Genomic DNA, 24,586 nt, shown 5'->3' on the forward strand with positions numbered 1-24,586 from the left:
ATTGATCTAAGTATATTATATATGGAAAACTGATTGGGGTATACAAAAAAGTAATAGTGTTTCAGAAAGTTAGTCATTCAGAATTGTATATGCATGACTGGTGGTCCAGCCCTTTCTACTAAGTACTTCCTCATATTTGTCCAGCATCCACCCTGTTCTCATTAAATGACATTATAATCCCAAATCCATTGTGGTTGAAATCTGACATTTGCAAAAACCCTATTTCGAGGAGTGGCTCTCTTTTTCTTTACAATTTAGAAAAGCTGTGGCACTCATCGCTGATATTTAGAAAAGAGTACAGCCTCCACTCAGTGTGTACTGTATACACTGGTAATCATCTCACTAAGGAGCCTTAAAATAACAGGACTTGTTGCAATCTAGATAGGTGTCATGAACATGGATGGGAAAGGCTGACAATGTCATTTTCTCTGTGCTTCTGAGAGTCATTCAGGATTCTTGTCAAAACACCATCTCAGGATGAATGATTCCTTTCATCATTCTTACAGAGAAACCTGTTCATTTTGTCATGTGATTTTTCAAAGAGATTCATTTATTTGTCATTTTTCTAAACATACATTTTATTGTGTCATTGGTGTAGGAACTATTAATTTCCACTGAGAGTACTAAAACTGTATACTAAGATTAAGGCAGTTTGACATCACTTTATGGAATCCTGGGATGTGCAGTTTAGAGAGTCATCAACTTTCATTTGTGGAGGAGCTTAAGACCTTATAAAACTCCAACTACCACGATGCCATAGCATTGGGCTATGTCAGTTTAAAGTGGTATCAAACTGCATTCATTCTACAGTGTCGGTGCATCCTAAATTAAAAATAACTATAGATCCATCTTCGACTCATACATTGGATACATTATTTAACCGCCTACATGGTAACCCTTGTAGAAATGTTCCACAATGCTTACTCATTCTTGCCTCCACTAAACAAATTCACATCTGCTTTTGCTCAAGGTCTCTATGGAAATACAGGTTTTACATTTTTGGGGGGAGAGGCAGGGGACTCTTTCCATGTCCTATACCCTTCACATTTCCCCAGGAATGTTTTTGTTTCTTCCATTCACGCCTGGATAGCAGGCGTCTCCCTATCCCACTGTAGGAAATGTAAAGGTTTTCCCCTGACATTATGTCTAGTCCTGTACTGTCTGGGGGTTGATGCTCATCTCCATTTTGAAGCTGAAGAGCTGGCATTGTCCGTAGACACCTCCAAGGTCATATGGCTGGCATGACTGCATGGAGTGCCATTACCTTCCCACCAAAGTGGTATCTATTGAGATACATTTGCATGCTTTCAAACTGCTATGTTGGCAGAAGTTGGGGCTAACAGCAGGAGCTCATTCCGCTCCCTGGATTCGAACCACCAACATTTTGGTCAGCAAGTTCAGCAGCTCAGTGGTTTAAACTGCTGTGCCACTGGGGGCTCAATTGTAAACATTCTTTAGTTCTTTGATGAGAGAGATGTACCATATGCATGATTACTGTCCTCAGTTTATCTCATGCCTTGTCTTGCAGCAATTAAAGTAAGCTGAGAACACAGGGGGTAGTGGAAGGAGGAAAGAGAAACTGGGGCATTCTAAAAGCATATGAAAAAGTGGGTCAACAAATCAGTACTGTCCCTGTCAAATCAGAATAGTTGAATAGTATGGTATACATGCTATATCTAATATGAATTAACACAAAGGTTTTGTTTCCTCAGGTTCTTTTCAGTTGCATTGTGCAGTAATAGATTAAACACTCCCCACAATGCACATCCTGCAAATCTGTGCTACAGTCTGCTGTTTCATCAGCCTTCTGCTTCTCCTCATTGCCCTTGGCACTGACTACTGGGTGGAAGACAGTAGTAAACACGAAGGACTATGGAAAAATTGTACCCTTTCTAACTGTTATGACATTCAGGATCCTACAGGTAAGTTTCTTCCTCACTTTCAAAACTGGGGGAACAGAAATATTTAGTTATACCCTGAGGTCCTCTTCATTTCTTTGTCTTGGCAAAATGCATGATATAGGTAGTTCACAGATTTTCAGCCTGTTGATGTGAATGTCTTGATATGGATCAATCATGGAAATTTCTTGGCAAAATTGATTCAGAGGGAGTTTGCCAATATCGTCTCTGGCTGAATGTGACTGACCTGATATCACCCAGGGCTTTTATGGACAGATTTGAGCCCTCATCTCTCACCAGTCCAACACTCAAACTGCTGTACCTGTCTGAGTGTCTCATTGTTGTGCAAGTTTAATGTGCACACTTCCAAAATGTACACTGGAGAAATATACTCCATTAGTTGACTGCAGTCCAGCCCTCCACTGTGGTCCCCTGCCCATATTCTATGTCCAAACACACAAAAATGCTTTTTTGTTGTTGAAAGAGCAAACTGCACCTATAAATCAGTTGTGTTGCTATATTCTTGCTTCCAACTTGCTTCTGGAAGCATTTCTACCACCAAAACTGTAACTTCTAGCCCTTTGAGGTTTTTCTACACACCCACTCATCCCCTCCAAGGTCTAAGACAGGATATGTTAAATTATGTCACATCCCCATAGATAATGCAGCCATCTGTTGGAAAAGATTGTGTGAATCTCACAGTGCAGTTGAAGGGGCAGGTATGGCATCTTTCTTCCTTAATTCTAATACTTGCTCTTGGATGGAAGCATTACATCACACTGAAGTGGGCTCTGGTGGCGCAGCAGGTTAAACCGCTGAGTTGATGAACTTGCTGATCAAAAGGCTGGTGGTTTGAATCTTGGGAGTAGGGTGAGCTCCCACTGTTAGCCCCAGCTTCTGCCAACTTAGTGGTTAAAAAACATGGAAATGTGAGTAGATCAATAGGTACTGCTTCTGCGGAAAGGTAACGGCACTCCATGCAGTCATGCTGGCCACATGATCTTGGAGGCATCTATGGACAACGCCGGCTCTTCGGCTTAGAAATGGAGATGAGTACCACTCCCCAGAGTTGGACATGACTAGACTTTTATCTTTGTAGTCCATTTCTTGATATACTTCTTTTGCTTATTTTTCTCTCTCCTTTTTCATTCTCTGTAGATAAACTGAATGCTTCCCGAGCCTTCATGATCCTGGGGATGATCTCTGGTGCAGTGTCTTTATTGAGTCTCTTTGCCACATGTTTCCAGACACATTTTTACTCCTTCTCCTTGGCCAAGCTTGCTGCTATCAGCAGTTTATTTGCAGGTACAATTGAATAATATGTCTCAGTTTTCACAGACACTTCCAGCTCCTCTATCTCTCTAACTCAGCCATGATCCATCCATAAATGTTGAGCTGAGGGGGCACGAGGGGAGGATAAAATCTCTGAAAAGGACACAACTTTCTCTAGATCTGAGTCACTTTGAAACTGTCCCTGAGAACACATACAGTTCATGGGCTTGGGCAAAGTGTCCTAAGGTGGGCAAAGAAGAATGAGGTAGTACCAATGACTAGTTTTGTTACTTCCAACTACATGACAGATTTATGAAAATTAATAAAGTAGAATTTCCCCAAAGAAAATCAGAACTGGATGACATTTTGGAGAAGGGCAATAAAGGACCAATTTCCAGATTATACAGATACATTTTAGAATACAACTTAGAAGATAATCGAACAAAACAGTGCTGATTTCATGGGCTAAAGATTTAGGGAAAATTTGATTTGGAAAAATGGGAATCTTTATGGAAAAGAGATTTTAAATTTTTGATAGCTAGGTCCATTAGAGAAAACATGTATAAAAATTTCTAAAGAACTTATATAACTCCCTAGGTGATAAGCAAAATATATAAATCCCATCGGGGGAATGCTGGAGATGCAAAATACATAAAGGTACCTTCTTCCATGCTTGGTGGACTTGTGGGCTGGTACAAACTTTTTGAGAATAGGTAATCAAGGAAACAAACACAATAATTACTAAAAAGGTTTGTAAAAAAACAAGAAATGTGCCTTTTAGGCTTAATGGGTGAAAAAACATCAGTAAAGCCATAGAAGTTTGTCAATACAGCTTCGAAGCTGCAAGATTAATAATAGCAAAATCATGGAAGTGGGGAAAAGACCGGAGAGGAAAATTATTTGTCTATATCCAAATGACCAAGCTGTACAGTGGCATTAGAGGAGGAAATAATGAAGGCTTTGTTAGAAAATGGAGGCTTGCATTTGAATATTTAGAAGGTAAAACAAAGATACCGTATACCTGAGTATAAACCAATTTTTCAGTCCTTTTTATTTTTGGCTGAAAAAATATTTTTGGCTCCCCCTTGGCTTATACTCAAGTCAAAGTTAATGATTATTTTACTCTGTTATTTTTATTACTTTATTACACGTATTATTTTACTCTAATTATTATTATTATTATTATTATTATTATTATTATTATTATTATTACATTTGCATTACAGTGTTCCCTCACTTATCGCAGGTGTTATGTTCCAGGACCACCCGCAAAAAGTGAAAATCCATGAAGTAGGGACTATATATATAAATATAGCATTCCGAGGGTGAGGCAGAAGTGAGGAGAGATTTAAAGGCACCACACACTTTTTTTTTGCTAACTATAAGGGGCTATAAGGCCATGACAAACAAACAAATCATTTATTTCGGTCATTGACCAGCACAGAAAATAGTCACATTTTCATACAAACTTGGTATGTTTGGTACATTAAAAATATAAATATAACGACTGAAGCACAATATGGGTGAGGGAGCAGAAGGGAAGCGGAAACAGGGTAAAAACATACAATGCCCAGATCCATCACCAAATTGTAGATTCAGAGAAGAAGATTACTGGGCACAAAGTTAACTTTTGGGACTAGTCATTCCCTGACGGATTTTGTATGCTGCTGCACAGAACTTTGCAACATTGTAGGTTATAGCTGAATTAATATCTGCAAGTAGCATGGAGGTATAAAATTGTCCTGAATGGCCTGGGTGCTTGTATAACAGAGGTAAGATAAGCCTGGCACGATTTAGGCCATGATTTACATACTTTTTTGTATCTTCTCTCTCTTTTTTAATGATTGGCTGCCTCTCTCCTGAGATGAAACCCTCTTCCACACTCCATCATTGCCAGAAGGCAAAAACCCACGAAACAGCATGTCCACGAAAAGCGAACCGCAAAGTAGCGAGGGAACACTGTACCTTACTATATTATTATTACATTCATTATTTTACTCTATTTATTATTATTACATTTAAATTATTTTACTCTATTATTATTTTATTACATTTATTATATTACTCTATTGCTTATGATTATTGTTACATTTATTATTTCACACTATTATTATTTTATTACATTTATTATATTACTCTATTGCTTATTATTGTTATTACATTTATTATTTTACTCTCTTTAATATTATTGGAAGGATACATAAGCACATTTCCATTGAAGAAGGTTAGAATGATGGTTTAATCAGAGTTGGACAGTCTTATCTTCAATTACAGTTTTATGTAAATACTCAAAAACATTTAACCTAAAGATGCCTCAATTAATGTAATGTTATGGGGATCTATTTTATTTTGAAATTTACCAGTAGCTGCTGAATTTCCCACCCTCGACTTATACTCGAGTCAATACATTTTCCCAGTTTTTTGTGCTAAATTAGGTGCCTCGGCTTATATTCAGGTCAGCTTATACTCGGGTATATACAAGTAGACTTTAAAATAGCAGCAAGGGGGAGTTATTAATATAAAGATAAGGGTAGATTTTAATGAGATATTAGTTTCACATTGAGTGGTATCAGAAGTCATGGGTAGTGGTTCGTGGGTGGGGGGAGAGGGTGAGTATGGTTGACAGATGTATCTGTATTATGTATATTTGATGTATTTGTTTTCTTTTACACAATAAAAAAGAAAACAAACAAACAAACAAAGGAGGCATCTGCTAACACTTTGTTTTTGATCTCAGGAATAGCAGCCATGATTGCCATGTCAATTTACACATCAGAACACTCAAACTATGGATGGTCTTTTGGCGTGGGATGGGCCTCTTTCCCCCTATTCCTTATCACCGGTAAGTATGTCCAGAACAGGAACGGTGAAATCTTCTCCTTTTTACAGAATCCTGTCTCATGCATCCCTTTATTCCTCCCTCTGCAAGTTTTTGTGGAAGGACTCCTTAATGCAAAGGCCTTGAGTACTCCAGGCATTTTGCCCTACAGATCCTTCCCATTGGCCATGCTGGGTGAGGGTTATGGGATCTGAAGTCAAAAGGGGACTCATTGAAATATTAAAAAATCTATGCCTTCTAGAATATCTAAGGCAAAGAGACTTTAGCCTTCCAGAGACTTTTGCACTACAGATCCATACTAGATGAAGGTTATGAAGGACCAACATTTCTGCATCTATCAAATCCATTATTTCCTACTCGGAAATATCTGGAAACATCACAACTTCTATTTTGAGATATTATGTTTTGATTTTTTTGAAATTGTTACCATTTATTAGTCTATCCTTCAATTATTTGTGCAAACCCAAATCTCTCTTCATTCTAGTTTTAATCTTCACAACAATGTTGTGATATACAAGTATGTTATGCTGGAACAGATTGGTCCCATTTAATCCAATGGCTTTCATGGCTCAGTTGCAGTTTACAACCCAGATCTTTGAGGGATCAGTCCAACAGTTTAACCAATGACTTTCAAGTTGGAGCTGGTCGGCTTTGACATGCAGTTCAACATAAGATGACATATTGAGGACCAACAGAATATGATAGCTTAGAACCATAGAGTTGGAAGAGACCTCATGGGCCATCCAGTCCAACCTCCTGCCAAGAAGCAGGAAAATCACATTCAAAGCACCCCTGACAGATGGCCACCCAATCTCTGTTTAAAAGCCTGTAAGAAGGAGCCACCACCACACTCTAGGGCAGAGAGTTCCACTGCTGAACAGCTATCACAGTTAGGAAGTTCTTCCTCATGTTCAGGTGGAATCTCCTTTCCTGTAGTTTGAAGACATTGTTCCATTGCGTCCTAGTCTCCAGGACAGCAGAAAACAAGCCTGCTCCCTTCTCCCTATAACTTTCCCTCACACTTATACCTGGCCCACATCATGTTTCCTCTTAGCCATCTCTTCTGCAGGCTAAACATACCTAACTCTTTAAGCTGCTCCTCATAGGGCTTGTTCTCCAGACCCTTGATTATTTTAGTTGTCCTCTTCTGGACACATTCCAGCTTAGAGTTAACATCTCCCTTCAATTGTGGTGCCCAGAGTTGGACACAGTATTCCACATGTGGTCTAAGCAAGGCAGAATAGACGGGTAGCATGAATTCCCTGGATCTAGACACTAGACTCCTATTTATACAGGCCAAAATCCCATTGGCTTTCATGTTTAACTTGTTCTCCATGAGGACTCCAAGGTTTTTTTCACAGGTACTGCTATTGAGCCAGCCCCCCCCCCCCTTCTGCATCTTTGCATTTCATTTTTTCTGTCTAAGTGGAGAAAAGGAAAATAACATTAGAAGTGAAGGCATTTCTTGTGTTACAGTCAATCCTGAGGTGAGGGGTATAGGACACCCATAAAAGTAAAACAAACAAAAAACAAACAAACTGAAGATAAAAAGCTGCCAATGCTGAACTTTTTCCAGGCAATGACCATAGAATGACACTGAGGGACCTAGAAATTGGGTTGTTGGAAAGTTTTCAGGCTGTATGGCCATGTTCCAGAAGCACAACCTCTGAGGAGTCCTGCCATAGATACAGGTGAAACGTAAGGAGAGAATGCTTCTGGAACATGGCCATAAACCCTGAAAAACTTACAGCAACCAAGTGATTCCAGCCATGAAAGCCTCTGATAAGACCTAGACATTCCTATATTTATTTAGACCCTACTTTACCTCTCCTGAGGAAAACTCCAAGAGAGGTTCTCTCTAGGAATCTTTTGGTTCTCCAGCATGACTCTGGCCATAGAGATAACATTTTAATCACATCCATAAAAACCCCAAACCCACAAATAGGGAATCAACTGTTTTGTACTCTGTTTCATGCATTCCTCATCTAACCAATCACTTTTCTTTCCTGACAGGTGGACTTGCTTATGTATTTCACACCAGTACAGCAAACTGAGTGTGTGAAAAAAAAATCTGTGGTGCCCTTTGAGAATTTACCATCCGAATTTACATAATGGGACACAGACAGTCTGCAATGGAGCAAATGGGATTTGTAGAAAATTACTGTATCTAAAAGGAAACTTGATTGTGAGGGGCAATGTATCATGGGTCTGGACATTGATGAAACAGATTGGGTTCTCTTCCCACAGCAGAGCCAGAAGCATTGGGTCATCTCTCGTTTGCATCCTGGCTTTGTTAACACTCTCTTTGTCCTGATTGAGGAAGGAACTCTTTTTAACCAAGTTCATTACTGGCATTTGCATCAGACTCCAGAGTGATTCTTTTGCCCAACTGTGCTTTCAAAACTCGTCCCCAGTTTCGCAAACACAATAAACACATGTTTATGCTTCAAGAGTGTTTTGCTTTGTGAGAACACCAATATGGACAAACACATTTTGCAGCATAAGGCCTCCTTTGAAAATGATGCTACGTCCAATCTGGATTATTCGCCATTATACATGCTTTCGTTAGGAATAGGCAGATCTCTCTTTCTCATTTTCCCAGATTTGTTCTGCCCCATTTCCAATTTACATTTCAAAAAGATAAATAATTTGGAAAAGGATTAAGATATACACTGTGTTCTTGTATGCACTTTTGCTTAAAACAGTGTTTCTCAACCTGGGGGTTGAGTACACAAAAATTATTTGCCAGTACACAAAAATAATTTGTGTACTAGCAAGTCTCTATAACAGCGTTTCTCAACCTGAGGGTTGGGACCCCGGGGGGGGGGGGGGGGTCACCAGGGGGGCGTCAGAGGGGTCACCAAAGACCATCAGAAAACACAGTAGTTCTTTGTGGGAAATTTGACCCAATTCTATCATTGAGGTTCAGAATGCCCCTTGATTGTATAAATTCTATAATTCTATAAATTCTGAGTTTCTGTAAATCTCATCAACTACAGCTCCCAAATATCAAGTTTATTTCCCCCAAACTCCATCAGGGTTCACATTTGGACATATTGAGTATTTGTGCCAGGTTTGGTCCAGATCCATCATTGTTTGAGTCCACTGTGCTCTCTGGATGTAAGTGAACGAGAACTCCCAAACTTAGGGACAATGCCCACCAAACCATTCCAGTATTTTCTGTTGGCCATGGGAGTTCTGCGTGCCAAGTTTGGTTCAATTCCATTGTTGGTGGAGTTCAGAATGCTCTTTGATTGTAGGTGAACTATAAATCCCAGCAATTACAATTCCCAAATGACAAAATCAAAAACCCCAACCAACCCCATCAGTATTCAAATTTGGGCATATTAGATATTTGTGCCAAATTTGGTCCAGTGAATGAAAATACATCCTGCATATCAGGTATTTACATTGCGATTCCAAACAGTAGCAACATTACAGTTATGAAGTAGCAACAAAAATAATTTTATGGTTGAGGGTCACTAGAACATGAGGAACTGTATTAGGGTGTTGTGGCATTAGGAAGGTTGAAAACACTGGCTTAAAAGATACAGTGTTTGTAAGTATTTTCTATAATATATCTCAAGATCCAGTATTAAGAAGGTGGAGTGCAATGCTCATCTCTGTAGTTTCATGCCCTCCCTTGTCCCAGCAGCTGCCAGATTCAAAGGAAAAATTATTTCATTTATTTACTGGAGAGTAACCTTGGGCAAGGCACACTCTCTCGGCCTCAGAGGAGAGAAAGACATTAGCAAACCTTCCCTGAAGAAACCTGGCCAAGAAAACTCTAAGAAAAGACTGCTGTAACTCCAGGGTGACTTGAAGACACATCAGAACAACACCCACTTGGTTGTTGTAAGTTTTTCGGGCTGTATGGACATGTTCCAGAAGGATCCTCTCTTGACGTTTCGCCTGCATCTATGGCAGGCATCTCACAGAGGTTGTGAGGTCTGAATAGACCTCACAATCTTTGAGGATGCCAGCCACAGATGTAGGTGAAACGTTAGGAGAGAATGCTTCTGGAACATGTCTATACAGCCTGAAAAACTTACAGCAACACAGTGATTCTGGCCGTGAAAGCCTTCAACAATACATTGAACCACCCACTTGGCTTTTTTATAATATAACAGAATTCATGTAGCATTAAGAAATAAATATTTCTCAGTTTGTGGTTTATTTATGCAATATTGTGTAATATCATGTGTAATAATCCCTATCGCTTTTACAATGTTCCTGCTAGGATTGACAAATTACAATGTTTTTAAAAAATATCTCAGCAGGAAATAATACGTCTGATAGTTTCAAACACATCATTTTAGCTTCAGAAGTTGAATGTGCTGGTGGGGTGGACATTAGGGAAAGGACGGGATGTTTCACATTAATTTCCTGGCAGAAGGCAAACAGTCACTAATTTTTAAAAAAGCCAACACACTTTCTCTTGGTAATTGAGGTGTTATGTAGCCATTACGAGCCATGGCTGAATGTAGCATCCATGAATTTGTCCACCCCACTTTGAAAGCCATGCAAGAGAGAAACACCAACCTTTCTCTGCAGACAGCAGGAGGCAAAAGAGCATGACATCAAGACTACATTGATTTGATTGCAGAAGCAAAGTATCTTTGAATGTTCTTGCCCATGTTGACCCCAACAGTAAAGACAGGAAATGGTGAACGCATTGAATAGATCAGGGGTTCTCAAACTTTTTCAGTGGTGGAGCCCCTTTTGAAGCAAAGGTTTCTTGTGGATCCCCAAGAAATGTCTATATATTTTATATAATGTATATATATCAGTCATGGGCAAACTTTTGCACACAGGGGCCGCATTGCTTTGTAAAAATTGACAGACAAACTGGGCCAGTGGCAGATGGATGGAAAGTATTTGTGTGAACTAACTGAAGAAAACATGGACAAATTCCTATGCACACTGCAAATATTTATTTATCATATTTATACCTTGCCCTTCTTACTTACTTACTTACTTACTTGGGTGATTCCTTGTAGTTCGAGGATGATGGTCCTCCAAGTTCAGTGTCTTGGCAGTGGGTTCGTAGGTGGCTGTGAAGCTCTGTTCTTGATCTGCATGTTGTCCCTCAGTGAGGACATCAGTTTCCAGGTGGAAGGCTATCCTGGCCAGGGTTGGCTTGGCACACCTTCCTCTTGACACGTTTCTCCCTTTTACCCTCCATTTGTGCCTCTTTGAATTCTACAGCACTGCTGATCACAGCTGACCTCCAGTTAGAGCACACAAGGACCAGGGCTTCCCAGTTCTCAGTGACTATGGGCTTAAAGCCAACCTTAAAAACTGTGGCATAGACACCAATAACTGGGAAGCCCTGGCCCTTTAGCGCTCTAACTGAAGGCCAGCTGTGATCAGCAATGCTGCAGAATTTGAAAAGGCACGAATGGAGGGCAAAAGGGAGAAAAGTGCCAAGAGGAAGGTGCATCAAGCCAACTGGAAATCGATGTCCTCACTGCAGGAGAACATGTGGATCAAGAATAGGGCTCCACAGCCACCTACGAACCCATTGCCAAGACACCAGACTTGGAGGACCATCATCCTCAGGCTATGACGGATCACCTAAGTAAGTAAAATATCTTCTAAAAGCTCTTTCTAACATTTTGTCAAAATCTCATCTGTCATCACCCAAATCTACTGATTCAGGTCCTACTATCTAGAGCAGTGGTGGCAAACCTATGACATGTGTGCCAGAAGGGACACACAGCACCCCTCTCCTTGTATGCATATCATCACCTGCCCCCCATTTGCCAGCCCACCCCCGCTTACCAGCTCACTTGCCCGCCCCCACTCACTCACTCTCCCACTCAACCCCCTGCCCCTCTCTTGCCCATCCAGTGCCTTCTTACTCACATGAACAGTGAAGGTGTTTCTTCCCAAAACAAGCTTGACCCCATTCAGTAGCATGGAGGACATGGCTTAATTTTCCCAGATGGAAGAAAAAGAAATTACTGTATATACTCATGTAAATGTTGACTTCATGTATAAACTAAGGGTATGTTTTGGGCCAAACTGTGGACTTTGATATTACCCAATGATACATCAAGGGTTATTACGAGGGTTGAATGAAAAGTAATGCCTCCACCTTCGTAACTCCTCAACAGATGGCAGTACTGGTATGCGGCAGGTACTGGCTTGTTCAGTAGACTCTCCTCTACAGTTCCATTTTGGCAAGAAGCCTTAGCATTGAATGGTTGTGTTGTTAAAGTGAGAAGTATGGAACTCTGAGCAGACGGTCAGTCAATGCGACTTAAGCAACGTGCAGTTATTGAATTCTTGACAACAGAAGGTGCCACCCCAAAGGAGATTCATCAGAAAATGCAAGCTGTTTAGGGTGATTGTGTTGATGTGAGTATTGTGCGTCATTGGGTGAGTAAGTTTAAAGATGTTGAGGTGGGAACATCTGACTTATGTGACAAACAAAGAGTTGGATGTCCTGTGGCAGCAACCACCAAGTTTCACAAGCAAAAGGTTGACAGATTGATTCAGGACGATCATCGTATCACTCAGAGAGAAATTTCAAACATAATCAGCATTTAACAAAAATTATTGCTTTGCTTGGCTATCGGAAGATCTGTGCACAATGGGTACCCAGGATGTTGGCACCTGAAATGAAAGTGCACAGACTTGAAACTTCAGGGACTGGATCTCACCACCGTACAACATCCCCCATACAGTCCAGATTTAGCACCGACAGACTTGAAACTTCAGAGACTGGATCTCACCACCGTACAACATCCCCCATACAGTCCAGATTTAGCACCGACAGACTTGAAACTTCAGAGACTGGATCTCACCACCGTACAACATCCTCCATACAGTCCAGATTTAGCACTGATAGACTTGAAACTTCAGAGACTGGATCTCACCATCGTAAAACATCCTCCATACAGTCCAGATTTAGCACCAGCTGACTTCCATCTGTTCCCTATAATGGAAGAAGATCTGTGGGGACATCATTATGCTTCTGATGAAGACGTTGAGAGAACTGTGAGACGCTGGTTGCGGAAACAGAGTGTCGACTTCTTCCGCAACGGCTTCAGAAAATTTGTTCATCGTTGGCAGGAATTTATCCAATTGTCAGGTGATTATGTGGAAAAGTGAATAGTGGTAGTTAAAGAGCACCTTCTAAGAATTATTTCTGCATTTGATTTATTAAAATATTCCCATCCAAACCCAAGTAATGAAAGTGGGGGCATTACTTTTCATTCTACCCTCATACATTCATATTCTTCTGTACTGATATATAGAGGAATATTTTCTCAGATTCCAATATAGCCATGTAATTGGTAGTTGTCATTTGATTCTATGTTGTTATTTGCCATCATGTTGATCCAAGAGTCACTCAGTGGTTTTCTATGGCCATAGAGGGGATTGGACTATTGGAATCCCAGTCCCACACTCAAACCTCTACACCGCAATTTTCTCTGACACCACGTTGATTCTCTCTCTTTGACTTTACCTCATCCTCTTTAAAATGAAAGAAAAATTATATTCTTCCTCTGCAAATGACTAGATTCAAAAAAGCAAACAGACAGAATATATTTTGAGTGACGTCAGCAGTTGAGAAAGGAAATGTAAAGGGAAGTTAATGGGTCATAAAGCACAGCACAAATATGTGTCACCCGTAAAAGTGTTAGCACGTGACAGGATGGGTCAATCCTGCCCGTCCCTTTAAAGTAAAGTCTTCTGGGTCGTGAAGCCAGAATATGCCAGTGACACTTTCCAGAGGGCTACTTGCATCTGAAGAAAGGACAAGGTGACTCTAAGACAGGTGAGGACATATCCCTGCAGGGGGTGCAAAGAGCAGTCAGGGAGAAAGGAAGCTGCTGAGTTAGACCCAAAATCCAACTAGCTGAGTATTGCCAGCACTGGCTAGTAGAAAACCTCTGCAGTAGCCAGAAGCTTATCTACCTATCTACAGCAGTGGTTCTCAACCTTCCTAATGTCGCGACCCCTTAATACAGTTTCTCATGTTTAGGTGTCCTCCAACCATACAATTATTTTCATTGCTACTTCATAACTGCAATTTTGCTACTGTTATGAATTGTAATGTAAATATCTGATACGCAGGATGCATTTTCATTCACTGGACCTAATTTGGCACAAATACCCACTATTCCCAAATTGGAATACCCGTGGGCTTGGGCGGGGGGGGGGGGGGATTGATTATGTCATTTGGGAGTTGTAGTTGCTGGGATTTATAGTTAACCTAAAATCAAAGAGTGTTCTGAACGCCACCGACAATGGAATTGAACCAAACTTGGCACACAGAACTCCCATGACCAACAGAAAATACTGGAAGGGTTTGGTGGGCATTGACCATGAGTTTTGGAGTTGTAGTTCAACTACATCCAGAGAGCACTGTGGAATCAAACAATGATAGATCTGGACTAACCCTGACACGGATACTCAATATACCCAAATGTGAACACTAGTGGAGTTTGGGGGAAAGAGACTTGACATTTGAGAGTTGCAGTTGCTGGGATTTATAGTTTATCTACAATCAAAGAGCATTCTGAACCCCACCAATGAGAGAATTGGGCCAAACTTCCCACACAGAACCCCAAGGCCAACAGAATTTAGTGTTTTCTGATGGTCTTTGGTGACCGTTCAGACAACCCCTCACAACCCCATCCCCAGGGGTCCCCCAGATTGAGAAATACTGGTGCACGGAAACATCAGTCAATTGTTTCCAGATAGAAAGGTGAACAGACTCCATGTTGTCATTATATGTTTTCGAATTGCTAGGTTGGCAGAAGCTGGGGCTAACAACGGGAGCTCGTCCTGCTCCTGGATTCAATGAATTTACTTCAAGCAGAGTCACTTTTTGTATAAGCTATCTGGCATGATATAAGAGTCTAGAGTTGCTGATTTTATCAACTCCTGAGGAAGGGGATTGCTTTCTCCGAAACAGGGTACAAAAATACCCGGGCACCCCTGTTGAATGCCATTTGAACTTTTCCTTTGAAGACTTATTTTGAGAAGCAGTGCTCCATTTTCACTGGACTTGATTTGGGTTTTTTCCATGAAGATTGTTTTGAGAGTGGCGCTCCATCTTCATTATTGTCTTCAGTTTACATATAGCCTCATGACTCAATGCTTACTTTGTTTATATGACTTTTCTTATTGAATGTATCCCTGAAGCCTATATACAGTGAAATCCTTATCCAGACCGAGATCTGTTACGTTTGAGAGCGGCCGCTCCTTTTGATTTTGCTGTGTACCACTGAATTGAGCTACGTACTGGGGATTTTGGTAAATGGAATACTATATGCGTTTTTGATAATACATTTTGACATTACGCATAGATTGTTTTGTGTTTGTGCTGATACCTTACAAGTAATCTGGTATATTGTGTAGTACCTGGATTCAAACTGCCAACCTTTTGGTCAGCAAGTTCAGCAGCTCAGCAATTTAACCTATTGCTCCACCAGGGGGCCCCATTATTACATTATTACAGTTTTATAAATTATTATTACAATTTTATATAAACATTATTAGTTTTTTAAATCACTATAAATCACCATTTTTATGGATCACAAATCATGCCTACTAACTATATTGTAATCTTTGGTCTGTGTATTTTAATATATGTATGTTGCAGAAATATGTTTTACAATGTCTGTTTTATATAATGATTATGTATTTTAGTTATATTGTAATCCGCCTTGAACCACAAGGAGAGGAGGATGAGAAATAACATTATTATTTTATTGACACAAAAGTACAGTATGTCACAGCAAATGAGATCTATATGCTGGATTTCGTATCACAAAATCTCAAGTCCAACACTTCCCAAGCATCTAGGACTGTGTGATGTATTTTTGAAGGATGCATGCAGATCCAAGTAAGATGGCCTTTTGCAGTTGACAGATTGTGATTTTGTCAAGGTTTATTATTGCTATTATAATTATTAAAACAGTGTTTGACCAGGTCCCAGCTGGGTTTTTTTTTTTTGGAAGACCTTGATTACACTTAATTTCCATTGGTGCTCATATTTATGCACACTTCATTTCAATGTAACCTTGCTTTTACCTGCACCCTCTTTTTATACACCCTTCTCTTAAAAAAGGGAAAAAGGGAAAAAGAAAAATGGGGGAAAAGTGGGGGAGAGATATATTATTCTTATTATGACTATGTCAGATGTCTTATTGATAACAATGCTTTTAAATGTATTTGTTTACTGATTAGCTGTTCGATGTTTTTATTTTGATATTTAATGTTATTTGATTAATATAATGCTTTTTTTTGTCGGGTCAGGAGCGACTTGAGAAACTGCAAGTCGCTTCTAGTGTGAGAGAATTGACTGTCTGCAAGGACATTGCCCAGGGGACACCCAGATGAATTGATGTTTTTGTGAGAGGCTTCTCTCATGTCCCTGCACAAGGAGCTGGAGCTGATAGAGGGAGCTCATCTGCCTCTCCCCGGATTCGAACCTGTGACCTGTCAGTCTTCAGTCCTGCCAGCACAAGGGTTTAACCCACTGCACCACATTATTTTGTATTATGTTCTATTGCTGCAATGTTTTGGTATATGTCAGGCATTGAATGTTTGCCTCTGTATGTGTAAACTGCCTGAGTCCCCCAGTCTAAAAATAAAGATTATTATTATTATTATTATTATTATTTAAAAATTCAGGCAGAAAGAGGTTGCCAGTGGAAAAAGTTTAAGAAGCCCCACTCTACTGCAAACTGGACACCTCATTTGGGATTGGGACCCACAGGTTAAGAAGCAATGCAATAGACCACAGTATATGGGCCACCTCAGACAGCTGTATTGGCACCAACTGGTCCTTTCTCTGCTCTTGGCCACTAGAAGGCAGTGACTCTTTAGATGAGAAGCACAGTTTCTATCAAAAGTAATAGGCAGTGGTGTGGCAGGAGTGAGCAACTGAAGTGGAATAAGGAAAATTTTGAGCTCTGTCACTTCCCAGCAGGCTGCAATGTGATGCCACTTTCAGATTTAGTCCTATTTTAGCTGCATTGGAGCATTTTTGAGCTGTGGTAATACCAAATAATGGGGTTAGAAATTACCATATATACTTGAGTATATATGCCAAGCAGGCCCATAGCCAGGATTTTGATTCTGGGGGGGGGGGGGGGGGGGGGGGCTGAGCTTGATTCGGGGACGACGACGACTCAGGATCTACCCTAGCCAACCTTTTGTATCATTATCCCAATACCCCCATGCATATGGGATATATTGATCATGGTGATCAGATCATGATATGAATAAAAATAACAGTTTAAATAATGTACTAGTAAGGCCTTCTCGCAGGCCACCCGGGGGGGGGGGGCTGAAGCCCCCCCCCCCCCCGCCCCTGCTATGGACCTGATGCCAAGGCACCTAATTTTACCACAAAAAAAACCTGGGAAAATTTATTGACTCGAGTATAAGCCTAGGGTGGGAAATGCAGCAGCTACTGGTAAATTTCAAAAATAGGAGGAGGAGGGGAATAGAGGAAGGAGGAAAAGGAGGGAAAGAAAAAGGAAAAAAAGGAAGAAAGAGGAGGAGGAGAGGAAGAAAAAGGAAGAGGAGGAGAAGGAAGAAAAAGAAGCAAGAGAAGGAGGAATAGAGGAAGGAGGAGAAGGAGAGGAAGAAAAAGGAGATGGAGTAAAAATAGGAGGACAAGGAGGAAAAGAGGGAAGAAAGAGGAGAGCAATAAAAAGGTAGAGGAGATGGAGAGGAAGGAAGGAACGTGCTGAAAAAGTCAGCTTATACTTGCATATATACGGTACTAAAATAATTGAGCTCAAGGTTTTTGACCAGTTTTTCAGACATAATTTTTAATAGAGAGTTGGGGTCTGTGATGGCACTCCCGAGCCTTTGGGAAAAACTATAGTGTCTGGCTTTACCCGTGGGCTATCTGTATACCTTCTGTTAAGATTAAGACCTTTAGCAAACAAAGGCACCTTAGGCAAGGTGAAAAGATATCCAAAACGAGTTTACTGTAAACAAGATTAATAAAGGGCTAACTCCACCCAGGACTATCATAAGGTAGCTTAAAACAATATGTTACAAATGGAGCCTTTGCTGGCTGTAGTAATCTCTCTGGATTCTTCTGCCTCTGGTGCATCTCAACCTTCTTTCTTGTGAAGCATAAACTGGTCATAATCTTCTGTTGGCCTTTCGACTGGTGGTATAAAAATACTAAGGATGCCTGTTTGAATTTCTTGGCCTGGGGTTACCAGACAGCCCCAAGCCTAAGTCATAGTAGCTCTACTGTAGAGAGGGAGGAGTCCAGCAAGAGATCTCTATACAGGGAAATGGAATAGACCAACTAAGGCTGGCCTCTGGGTTTTAAGCTCCACCCAAAACTAATACAAAGGAAGGTATCTACACTATTGGGGAAACCTATGAACAGGGGGAACTAAAGCAGAGGAGAGGAAAAGACAGAGTCAAAACTTCACTGGGTCCCTTGCAAATATCCTTGTGTGTCTCAAAGGCAACAAAAAGGTTGCTCCCTCATCTCTTCCAGTGACCCACAATGACAAAATTTAAACATCCCTTTCTTTCCTCAGACTCACCCCCAAAGTGCCATCATCCACCATGAGTTGCCTGAGGATCAGTGCTGGGGTCTTCTCTTTCATTGGTTTTGCACTGCTCCTTGCTGCCTTGGCCTCAGAATTCTGGGTGCAAGGACAGCTTCACATGGGACTGTGGAAAGTTTGTCTCAATGGCTTGCCATGTAATTTATTTGGGATGGATGTACCAGGTAAGATCTTATCACTACTACCAGCAATGCATGCTCTCAGCATCAATTTAGACTGCAACATTCCCTTCCCTCAAAACCCAGGCATTCCATTCTTTATTCACCTAGAAAAGGAGGTTAAGAATTGTGATATCTATTCTGTTTGTGGATCAGCTGGTGGACTAACCCTCAGATATTCTGTGACTACAGTAACAGCAACTCTGCTATATTTCCAAGGCTCCCCTCATTGATCTTTCTGCTGGGAAATCCCTGCTCTTCATCAGTCAGAACTTACCTATATGTAGCAGAGGATTCTGTGGTACTTTACTACTTACTGGTATTCACAACCATCATGGTAGAATCCAGCACAAACAGGAATTTGTAGTTTTCTGAAGCATCTGAGCTTCCTGACTGAGAATTCAAAGTGTCCCTCCTTGAATAACTAAGTTAGGATCCCAAAAATGGGGCCAAGCAGTTTAAAATGTACTTTTTTTTGAAGACAACAATGTTCTCTTTTGCACATTAGATTGAGAAACAGACACCAATTAGATAATTTATCAATGGAGACACAAGTCAATTGTCATTTAGTGTGAGTCATCTTACAATCTGATCCTACTGGCACATGCTGTGAGCTGCAGGCACAGTTCCTATGTGGATGTATGTTGTGTGAGGAATCGACATGTGGAACTCTCTTACTTTCACCAGCCCCAGGATTCAACATGCCACTGCAATATTATATGGAACTCTAACAAAACTTTCAAAATTTCATTGTAAATGGCAGTTCCTAATTGGGTCTGTCATAAAACTTGCCAATAATGAAATAATAATGAAATTTTGAAAGTTTTGTTAGAATTCTGAAATTTTCACCACCAGAACTTTTCCAATACTATAGAAGCCAAGCACCAGCTCCCTCTAGATTTGTAAGTACTTTAGAACAATTTAGAACCACAGATTGCCCATGTCTACTGGTTATGGGAACATTACTAGATACAGTAGAGCAGGGGTCCTCAAACCTTTTAAACAGAGGGTCAGGTCTCAGTCCCTCAAACTGTTGGAGGGCCGGATTATAATTTAGGGGAAAAAAAACATAAATTAATTCCTATGTATACTGCACATATCTTGTTTGTAGTGCAAACCCCCCCCCCCTCCCGCCCTTACAAACAATACAATAATTAAAATGAAGAACAATTTTAACAAATAAAAACATTAGTATTTCAATGGGAAGCGTGGGCCTGCTTTTGGCTGATGAGATAGGATTGTTGTTGTTGTTGTTGTTGTTGTGTGCTTTCAAGTCATTTCAGACTCAGGTTGCCCCTGAGCAGGGGCTGGGTAAATTACCTTGGAGAGCCATATCTGGCCCCCGGGCCTTAGTTTGAGGACCCCTGCAGTAGAGTCTCGCTTATCTGACCTTCACTTTTCTGACATTTTGTCTTATCCAATGTTCTTCTCCGATGCCCACCTTTCCCCCCAGCATTTCCCTTCAATTAAAGAAGCACTCCCCAACTCTCTCTCCATTCCCAATAAGTGAAAAAGGCAAGACAAGAAGGAAGAGGAGGGAGCAAAGGGGGAAAAAGAGGCAGGACTGGAAGCGGAAGCGTCTGCCCCCTTCTCTCTGTGATTTCCACGCTCCTCTTCCACATCCAGAAACATCCTGCTGGGCTGCTCTAGCCCAAAAGCATTGCCTTGCCTTAACCCTTTGAGACCATATTGTTAGTATTCTAGGTGTCTAGCACTGCATTGGACGGGTAACAGTAGGAGACTGTATTATCTGACATTTTCATTTATCCGACGTTCTGCTGGCCTATTTATGTCGGATAAGCGTGACTCTTCTGTACCACCCCCATCACCATCTGAATGTGGCTGTCATAGTTCTTGCAGCAGAAAAAAAAAAAAAGAAGAGCAACCCCTGCAATGATCCCCAAAATCCCCAGGTAGAGATAAAGTACACTTGCTGGTACCACTAAGAAGATGTCAGCCACCATCGGCTTTCTACTATATTTTTTCCTATTTGTATTCCACCATTGAGACAGGTGTTGCATGAAAGTTTCATCACCATGATGGCAAGATTGGCCCTACCATTAGGTCTAGTTCCAGGATGCTGGTGACCTTGCCAGACTAAATAGGGAGAAGGAGAAACTAAATGAGAAGATGTTGACAATGCCCACTCTTGTTTGTTAGCTCACCTTCCTTACAATCTCTGCTTCCTATAGACTACATCCATGCCACAAGAGCCTTCATGCTGATGGCAGCAGTGGCTGGAGCTGTCTCCTTCTTTGGCCTTTGTTTCCTGTCTTGCTGCTCTCACCCTAAATCCATGGTCAAGGTATCTGCTATCGCCAGCTTTATAGCAGGTAATATATTTAACCAGATTCACATTTATTTACTAAAATGTATTTAAAAGTATTTCTAGACTGTTTTTCAGATGCATGGTGTCATTTAAGGTTATATCATCCAAACATATGGGGAAAAAACACTTTTAGGAGGTGAGGGTTTATAAAACTACTTAACTTTATGTACATTTTTTGATTCTCAAATCACCTGCCTCAGACCTAGCAATATAAATAAAAAGTCAGAACTTTGACTACATGGATCATGCTCCCAATTTCATGGGTGTTCCACAGAAAAACCGAGAGCCAGAAAACAAAACTATAGAAGGTTTGGTGGGCATTGACCTTGAGGTTTGTAGTTGTAGTTCACATACATCCAGAAAGCACTGTGGACTCAAACAATGATGGATCTGGACCAAACTTGTCATGAATACTCAATATGCCCAAATGTGAACACTGGTGGAGTTTGGGGACTTGACATTTGGGAGTCACTAGGATTTATAGTTCACTTACAATTAAAGAGCATTCTGACCCCCACCAATGATAGAATTGGGTCAAACTTCCCACACAGAAGCCCCATGAACAATGGAAAATATTGTGTTTTCTGATGGTCTTTGGAGACCCCTCTGGCATCTCCTCATGACCCCCCAGGGGTCCCGACCCCCAGGTTGAGAAACACTGTCCTAGAGCAATATAAGTTTTGATTTCTCCCACACTGAACAAGCCTACTCTAATGTCCCAAGTTCATAGATTAGTAAGAATTTCTTTTGTCCCAGTGGTTGTTTATTGTATATTATAAGTGGCAGAAATTTGGGACCACTCTTTGCTACTGTAGTGCACAAAGGTGGGAAGGTGAAATGTGGAGCCAATATTTGAGAGGTACATCAAAAATCACAGGATATATTTATCTTGGTGAAACAGGAGGATAGATTCTTTATAAATGCATGGTCCTACACAATTTCCTTTCTCTCTTTTTGTCCCTAGGCCTTTGTGCTCTGATTGCCATGGCTACCTTTACAGGTGTATACTCTGAGCAGTACCAAAGAATATTCAGGACATGGTATGACTGGTCTCTTGGTGTGGGATGGGGCTCCATTCCTTTCTTCCTCCTAGCTGGTGAGTATGTGCACCACAGAAGTCCCAAAATCTCATAGTATTAACCCTGCGCCTGCCTACACATTGAGTTCTGTAGTACCACATTTTTAAACTAGCCCTCGGTGGGGAACTGTGCACCATCTCTTTCCTAAATGAGCTTGAAGCACACCTGACAGTCCCTGAGTTACAAACATCTGACATAGTTAAGAACAGTGGTGAGACAACAGGAAGTGAGAGAAATTGACCCCTTTAGAAGAAACGTTCACCTTTTGTGGTGAAAAGGTGTCTCCACCAAGGTTTTCTCACCAATACTTGATGTTGTCTATTTTAACTATGTTATTTATTTATTTATTTCACAGTTTTGTATACCGAGCTTCTCAACCTCGTTGAGGGACTCAGCCCGGTTTACAGCCATAAAAACATATACATTCATTAAAATATCATATATCACAAATTACACATCAACTTTAAAATACACTAAATATAAAACTACAGTGGTCAGTCGTCCTATTAAGATGGATCTATATCCACTTCCACCCAGAGTCCTATGGTGTTGTCTCATTCCTTGAAGGCCTGACTCCACAGCCACGTCTTCACCAGGCTCAGCGATGAATCCAGGAGAACTCCAAGACTGCGTACCTGAGCTTTTAGGGGGAGTGTGACCCCGTCCAGCACAGGCTGTAACCCCGTACCCTGTTCGGTCTTACGACTGACCAGGAGTACCTCTGTCTTGTCTGGATTTAGTTTCAATCTGTTGTCCCTCATCCAGTCCGAGACAGCGGCCAAGCACCAGTTCATGACCTGAATAGCCTCCTTAGTGGTAGGTGGAAAGGAGTGATAGAGCTGGACATCATCTGCGTACAGATGACATCGTACCCCAAAACTCCGGATGATCTCTCCCAATGGCTTCATGTAATTGTTAAACAACATATGTTGATATTTTAACTATGTTGATTCTGCTTGTCCCCATGTAAGCTACCACGACTCCCTTTGGGGAGATGGAGGTGGGGTACAAAAATAAAGTTGTTGTTGTTGTTTCTTGGGTGTGTGTGGGTGGGGACCTGGGAACATTCGCATTTTTAAAACACATATGCTCCCGTGTTAAAGGGCTGTCTGGAAGCACCCTCAGACAGGTAACCTTTAATAAACAGTTTTTGAGAAGACCAATAATAAACAAAAATTTATTATTTCTTTTTTAAGGATCCTTTGGCAAGGCATACTAGGCTTATGACACCTCAAAATACTCCAATTTTGCAATTTTGGGTGGGGCATCAATTGAGGAGGACTTTGATTAACAAGTAATAAAACCATATACTTATAACATGATGATATCATAGATATGGAGTTATTGTACTGTTGCAATCTTTATTATCTTACTCATGCATATATTTTCTCCTGACAGGTGTGCTTGCTTCCAAAGTGCAAACTGTAACAGTGATATAGCAAACAGGAAAATGATGGTGTTAAATTGTCAGCTGCACTAATGCTCAGATGCTATTTCTGTATTATATCAATGGACAAAGTCCTGCAAACCATGAAGAAGTAAACATGAATGAAGATACAAAACCTCCTCAGGCAAAATTTCTGAGGAATTCTGAAGAGTTTTAACAACAGTGGACAAGTATCTCAGGTTTTATATACGCTGAAATAAATCAATATACAAACAAAATAAAATGTCTCAACCTTGCTTTTGCAAAAAAGACATCAAAATGATGGATTAGATTATACTTTGAACAAGTGTTGTGCGTAGTTCTACCATGAGAAATTATGGCTTCATTTACATTGTAGGAGTAATGCAATTTGATATCATTTTAACTACCATGGTTCAATGTTGTAGAATTCTGGGATTTCTAGTTTGGTGAGACACCAGTAGTTTATATAACTACAAACTCACCTGTTTCATGCTGGCTTCCCACCCTTCCTTTGACTTCGGATTGCCTGGACGATGACGCTGCTTTTTGGACTATAACTTCTTCTATTGGACTTCCTTTGACTTCGGACTGATTTTAGACAACAGTTTTGCTTCTCAGCTTTTTGTTTGCTTGCCTATTTTGAACTGTGTATTTTTGGAGCGTTTTGCTCGAACTTTTGTTTATCCCGGATTATATCCCGGTTTAATCCGGGTTATTTGCCAAGTTAAGTCTTTGCACTGCAAATTGCTAGAGAGACTTTAAGTTGTGGCCAGGAACACTGAAGTAAGTGTTCCTGAGTCCTTTTTGTTGCCTTAATAAACTTTGTTTTGAGTTTATCCCTGTGTCTGGCTCTTTAAAGGCGTCTGGATCGCGACAGACTGTGACCTGGCCCTCTGTTTTAAAAGTTTGAGGATCGCTGTTCTAGGACATCCCAGGGGTTCTGGAAGGTGATTGAGCATCTGGCTATAGGTACATAAGGGTAGGCAAAATACCACAGATGGATTTGGATTTCGGATAATTTTGGTGATTTGGTA

At 40.7% G+C, this 24,586-nt stretch overlaps 2 protein-coding genes across 2 annotated transcripts; both read left to right on the top strand.

The window, feature by feature from the left end:
- Positions 1-1,728: 1,728 nt before the first annotated feature.
- LOC137097925 (lens fiber membrane intrinsic protein-like) lies at positions 1,729-8,521 on the top strand. The gene is made up of 4 exons (XM_067473387.1): positions 1,729-1,922; positions 3,057-3,203; positions 5,908-6,012; positions 8,023-8,521. The coding sequence occupies exons 1-4, from the start codon at positions 1,760-1,762 to the stop codon at positions 8,061-8,063; spliced, it is 456 nt and encodes a 151-aa protein (XP_067329488.1). The 5' UTR covers positions 1,729-1,759; the 3' UTR covers positions 8,064-8,521.
- Positions 8,522-13,684: 5,163 nt separating this feature from the next.
- LOC132781592 (lens fiber membrane intrinsic protein-like) lies at positions 13,685-24,294 on the top strand. Its single transcript, XM_060785877.2, has 5 exons — positions 13,685-13,798; positions 18,549-18,742; positions 20,929-21,069; positions 22,030-22,161; positions 23,543-24,294. The coding sequence occupies exons 2-5, from the start codon at positions 18,577-18,579 to the stop codon at positions 23,581-23,583; spliced, it is 480 nt and encodes a 159-aa protein (XP_060641860.2). The 5' UTR covers positions 13,685-13,798; positions 18,549-18,576; the 3' UTR covers positions 23,584-24,294.
- Positions 24,295-24,586: the final 292 nt, after the last annotated feature.

The sequence above is a fragment of the Anolis sagrei genome, chromosome X, assembly GCF_037176765.1.
Source record: "Anolis sagrei isolate rAnoSag1 chromosome X, rAnoSag1.mat, whole genome shotgun sequence".
Taxonomy (NCBI): domain Eukaryota; kingdom Metazoa; phylum Chordata; class Lepidosauria; order Squamata; family Dactyloidae; genus Anolis; species Anolis sagrei.